Source organism: Henckelia pumila, chromosome 4, assembly GCF_033568475.1.
Source record: "Henckelia pumila isolate YLH828 chromosome 4, ASM3356847v2, whole genome shotgun sequence".
Lineage (NCBI taxonomy): Eukaryota > Viridiplantae > Streptophyta > Magnoliopsida > Lamiales > Gesneriaceae > Henckelia > Henckelia pumila.
Window position 1 is genome coordinate 120,846,850 of NC_133123.1, and position 6,585 is coordinate 120,853,434.

At 32.0% G+C, this 6,585-nt stretch overlaps 1 protein-coding gene across 1 annotated transcript; it reads right to left on the minus strand.

The window, feature by feature from the left end:
- On the minus strand, positions 1-3,057 carry LOC140863855 (transcription factor MYBS3-like). The gene is made up of 3 exons (XM_073267602.1): positions 2,512-3,057; positions 897-1,105; positions 1-764 (listed from the first exon to the last, which is right to left on the minus strand). Exons 1-3 carry the CDS (start codon positions 2,822-2,824, stop codon positions 261-263), a joined length of 1,026 nt encoding a protein of 341 aa, XP_073123703.1. The 5' UTR covers positions 2,825-3,057; the 3' UTR covers positions 1-260.
- Between the last annotated feature and the right edge of the window lie 3,528 nt (positions 3,058-6,585).

Consider the following 6,585-nt stretch of genomic DNA (forward strand, 5'->3'; position numbering starts at 1 on the left):
TGATGCCGAAAAGGACTATTTGACTGATGCAGAAGAAGTGCAATATTCAGATAATCAGAGTAAGAGCTTTGGTGCCTACAATGTAATTGTAAGAAGCTGACATGAAGTTAATCTTAACCTGTACACAAACTTACGAAGATAACCTAAAAAATAACATTAAAAAACCCCGCGAACCGACTGTAAAGCGCTATGAACTTCTAGGAACAAATCTTAAGGAGCAGGATGGCTAGAAACAATCCAATGTCCTGAGAACGCGTTCTCTATAGGGCATGAATCGGATTAGGACTAGAGTTGATGCCCGAACTGTTGGGAGCAGGATTTGCGTGAAATGCTGATGGCCTTGTGGAACCTTCAACAAGTTTAAGGGACAGAGTAGACGGCCCAGAATCGGCTAGAGATTCGCCTAAGCTGAGTTTTGACATGCCAACTAGCTGATCCATGTTGATGGGGTTCTTTGAATGGACAGCCATCGGCTTCAACACTTCATGAGTGTCTTCTTTTGTGGGTTCTGCATTGTATCCGGGCCAGACTGGCATGGATAATGGGAAGAATGGTGCCACATAAGCAGGATATACGAGAGGATAAGGATATGGCGGGCAGTCGGGATTTGGAACCGCGGTGAAATCGTGGTCAATCGAGTTTTCTGATTCCATGGATTCACATTCTTTTTCCGCAGAAGGAGGAGGTACTAGGATCGTGCTTTGTGTCTCAGCTTGAGGGTTCACAGAAAGAAAATCCCGAGAAACAATTGGGGTATCGACCGGCTAAAGAAAATGCAAAACAGATACAAAAGTAGAACAAAAATTTTAAATAAGTAAAAGTTTTATTTTTAACTTGTTGGTATGTTCTGAGATTATTAGAGCGTATTACTGAATAAGCTGATAAAACATGCTTACTTCATCGGCCACAATATCAAAAAGGCTGGAGCGTCTTTTCCGCCTAGACATGTTACTTTGTCTTATGAAGTATTTCTGGGCATGGCTAGCAACCTGGGTAGGTGTTCTAGAGATCACATAATTCCGTGCGATTCCACGCCAATCACCTTTACCGAGCTTTTGCAAACCAAGAAGAAACATTCGGTGTTCCTCTTCTGTCCAAGCAACACCTGAAAATAGAACAAGATCATTTCAAACAAAAAGTAACAAACTATAAACTTCACCACCCGGCAAAGTCTGCGTGGAAAGAGAACAACGCCATCTTTAATAATTTATGCACCCTTTTTCATGATGATTATCGAATCATCAAACCAAAATAAACAAAATCCATATTCCACTCAATTTAAAAGGTGTGATTCTGCAACCAAACTTTTCTAGGTTCAGGATTTAGACAAAGCATGCTCGACCATTGCTCCCACCCATAAGTGATCCATACCGTATTACATATAATGCCAACAGAAGAAATTTCAGCAAAAGAAGGTATAAGAAGTTAATTCTCAGTCTCATTACGAAGTTATTTACTTTTCTTCTGACATCAAAGTTGGTTTTACACTTCCTCCTAGGAGACTAGAACTCATGTTCACCCAGATCATTGACTCATTTTGCTGTTCATCATGCATTTTGGATGCTAATCATCTTCAAAGAGTCATGCATTTCATTCATGATAATAACTTCACAAGGTTATCCAACCCCTCATATCTCAACCCCTGTGATCATTTTTAAATCCCCAAATGGCCAGTTTGCTTTAGTACCTAAAACCGCAGCTCTTCCACACTTTCATGCTGGTTTTTCCATTGGCTACATAGACAACAAAGCAGTAGTAATATAAAACTTAAAAGAATTCACAAGAAGCAAGGCAAGGCCATAGCTACTAATTGCCAACACAGATATCGCAGAAAGTTCTCAGAGCTCAATTCAATCAAACATTTTATATGCCATGTTTGCATGCTCTGTTGACATGAATGCACTTCATATCCGTCCAGAACTTTTTCATCCTCTTCAAACCATAGATAATAAATGCCTCCATACACTAATTATCAAAGATAGGACCTTTTCTACATTAGTGTGTGTCCGCCATTGAATGGTGAAACGCAGTGCATCTAGTCAAAATAGGAACCCAGGAAAAGGGGTGGACCATGGAATTCAGTTGAGAGATAACTCGATCAGGTCTTGGTGAATTGAAGTATCGAATTCTTAATAAAAATTCACTCAAATCGTTTATCCCAAAGCAGAACCACAAGGAACGTCATTTCTTCGACATTCTCGTGTAATATTCTTAATAAACTGCAACGTTTATCCCAAAACACCCAAGAACTTTATACAGAACCGAACAATTAAACGATCTGTAATCTGTATACATCCGAATTATACCAACCCAAACACTGAAACAAACTTATACACAAGACATGCAAATGATCAACAACCACCATGTTCGTTTTTCATCCAAATCAGTGAATTCGGAGTAGTTTAAAACAAGAAGAAAATTTTCAGATCCCCAAAATTGAAATAAACACGAATTCCACACAGATAAAAACAATCACAAATTATCTTAATAAAGACAAACCAAGTTAAAAACCTTTTTTCCTTTCTCGGCTGGACGAGGAACCAGCAACAAAATCTTCAGACCCATATCCATCGGCAGCGGCGGAGGCAGCAGAAGGGTGGTCAGGGGTGTCCGCCGGAGAGTCGGCAAAAACGCCGTTCGGAGGGGTCCCGCCACCGTTACCGTTACCGCCACCACCCCCCATATAATGGGTCAAATTACCCATACTCGCGCTCTTTCGGATCAACCCATCGGTCAGTCGAACCCCAAAAATCTTCACCCCACGATTCGGACACGTCCGAGAATTATGCCCGTTGTGGCTGCAATGCGAGCACCTCCTCGTCATTGAACCAAAACCCAGATGACACAAACTCCTGAAAATTCAAGAAAACCGAAAACAATCGCTCAATCCGTCAGAAATGGATCAAATCACCCCGATCCAACCAAATGATTGGCCCTGTTTCTGGGTTTGAAGGGAAAAGGTGATGTGTGGATACGGATAAAGATATAGTGAGAGAAAATTAAGGAAATTTTGAGAATTCACAGGGAAAAAAATGCGGAAACATATGGCTGAGGTCTGAGGATGTGTGTGTGAATCAAAAAGGTTCCTTTGGATAATTTTCTCGAATTTTTTAAAATAAAATTTAGCTCGTGTCAAAAATATAATAGAAATCAATATTTTTAGATAATATTTTTTTATTCATGTAATAGAATCTTATTTCACATATTTAAAATTATTTGACTTCCATGAATACACCAAATTAAATATTCTTATTATTATTTAGAAAATATCCAAATACCATATTTATATATATATAAATATAAATTATATCCATAACATCTTGGCGATTCTAACAAAATCTACTGTAATATATTGTTATTTAAGAAAATCCCATATGAAATAATCTTACAAAATAATCAATCAATAATTATTGAAAACTAGATTTTTATAATTTGATTATGTTAAGCTAAATTTCAACATAGAATTAGATGTTTAATTTACCATTTATTTTATTATTTAACAATACTGTGAAATTATGGTTACATTGATATATAGAAGTATAGTTTCGAGCATATTAATTTTATGGGAACGGATCCCCTGCTGTGGGAATACCACAGCAGGGGATGATGTGGTTTCCTTCTTACTAAATTTAAAGCAAAATTAAGGAATGATGTGGTTTATATCCTATCAAAATTAAGTAATTTAATCAATTTTAGTGTATATTTAACGTTTTCATGCAAGAAGCAATAATATCTTACGATTAATAAAAATGTTTATATTATTTCAAAAAAAAATTATATTATATATATATATATAATATAATAATATTTTGATTTTATTTAATAATTAAATGAAGTAAAAATTAGGATCCCAATTTAAGAGTGTCAAATTTGAACTCAATTCGTCAATCCGATACGAGTCGACTTGAAATTTATCAGGTTAGGGTTGTAGGTTTTTTTTGGTTCGGGTCAAATTCGGGTTAACTCGACAGCTAACTCAAAAAAATTAATCTGGTTCTGATTGTGTTCGGGTCAATCCGGTTGATCCGAGGTGACCCGAAACATTATATTATTATTATTTTTATATAAAGTAAGAAATATTTGTTACATTTTATATGTTGTATGTTTGAAGAAAAAAATTATTATATATAAATATAATATGTTTTTGTCATTTAATGTTTATTTTATACAATTTTTTTGTTCTAAAATTATTTTTTATATTTTGTTGTAAATATAATTTAAATTTTCTACAACTAAACTTTCAAATTGAAATTAAATATATATAAATTTAGATTTAGTTATTATGTGTTTAAATTAAATATTACTAGTGTTATTGTGTGTTTTGAATTTTTATTTAATTTTTTTAGAAATTTTTTTAAAATAAAAAAAATCTGGTTGGTTTGGTTGATCAAGTTAGTCGGGTTAGCTGGAGTTGATTCAGGTCGGGTCGGATTGAAAAATTTTAAAATAATATTTTCTTCAATTCGACTCGAACCCATCCGAATTGACAATGTTATCCCGATTCATTTGTCGTTCACATTTGATTCATCAAAATGGTTAAATAATAATTGTTGACATGCTGATTCTCGTCTGACATGTAATTTTACGATTGTATGTAGGGAAACTTATTTTTTGTCTATTAATTTTTTATTTTTTGGTTTTAATCGATTAAATTTTTAAAGTTTGTTTTATTATACTAACTTTTAATTTTTGGTTATTTTGGTCTAATTGATATGTGATAATTTGATAAGTCAGCATTTATCAAAGCTACGTCGTTATTTTTCGATTTCACATTATCATTTTTCGATATCACATCAGCAATTAGATCAAAATAATAAAAATTAAAAGTCAACGCAACAAAACCAACATTTGAAAAATTAATGGAAAAAAATAGACAACTAATAAACCCAAAACTTATATATATATATATATATATATATATATATATATATATATATAAATATAATTATATATTATTATATATATATACACGTTTTAGATGTTGTGCATAAAACTTAAAATCTGATTCCATAAATATTAAATAATACAAACAAAATAAATTAATCGATCTCAAAAAATTTTAATTCGTGTAATTGAGTAAATATATACTTAAAAATTGTTTGAATTGCTTTAATTTTAGTAAGAAGGAAACCACTGCATCCCCTGCTGTGGGATACAAAAGCAGGGGATCCGTTCCCTAATTTTATATTAACTAGTGAAAAATGCATAGGTCTTACGGGTGTAAAATATAAAAAAATTATATGTATTTTTTTTTTTAAAGCAAAACATGGAGTGTGTGAGAAGTTTAGTGAGATAATGGATAGAAAGATGTAATTATGGAATAATGTATTTTGGTGCCCTCTAAGATAGCTCATCTTTTATATAATAGAATAGATAATTAGATTACGTACATATAATGTAATTTTGTAAAATTTCGTCATTGATGATTGATCCACTTATTTTGATGATATCTTACTATATTATTATAATAGTGACCCTTTAATTAATTAACTGATGAAATTTGAGATGAAATTACGATTATATCCTAACTTAATTCCAAAAAAATTTAAATTATTAGACAAATTAGTCATTTTATATGGTTTTTTTTAGATATTAGATTTTATCTTATTTATCAAAATGACACTCGATATCTATGTTTGTATTTTTAAATTTTTAGATTAGATAGTTATCACTCTTAAACTTTTGAATATCTAATTCATCATACGAGTTCTAAAAATAACATGAAAACTATTTAGCATCAAAAAAATTATACATATGCACGAATCACGTGCAAATTACGCTAGTATTAATAAAAATTTTACTAATGATTCACTAACATATTTAAATCAAGTTGATCAAACTTATTTTAGGAATAAAGATCATAAATATAGATATTTTGTGGTGGTATGAAATATAGTATAGTATTCAAGATAAGATAATTCAAAATTAAAAGGATTTGGATATTAAAAAAAAAAATTTAATTTGTACTACTTAACAAGTTTTTCTTATCTTATTGTATTATTATAGTAGAGACTTTATAATTAACTAACTTTCAATTAATTGGTGAAGTTTGAGATGAAATTAAGACTATATCCTAACTTAATTCCCAACAAAACCAAATTTATAAACTAGTCATTTTATATAGTATCATCTTTTTTAGCCATTAGAAACAATTTTATTTTCAAAATAAAACTCGCTATCTGTAGCAACCCAACCCGGATCCACTACTAAGCAGAGATTAAAGCTTAATTAAGCACGCAATTAATATAATCATAGTTATACTAGCGAAAAACCAAATAAATATTGGATAGACAGAATACAACCGGTTAAACAAATCCAATAAATACAACTCAATCGAATGAAACTTAATATAACCTAACAGTCAATCCCGCTGCCACATCCTTGTCACCAATCCAAATCCCTGGAGGAATTACCTGCAAATGCCCCGTCGAATGTGGTGTCCAAAAAATACAGAAATACTAGACATGAGCATAAGGCTCAGCACGCTAGTACGAGTAAACATACAAATATGATGAATGCAAAAATACAATGTCTGGGTATTCATATCTGGGATATACAAATCCAAACTGCTCAGATTGGCGCCTA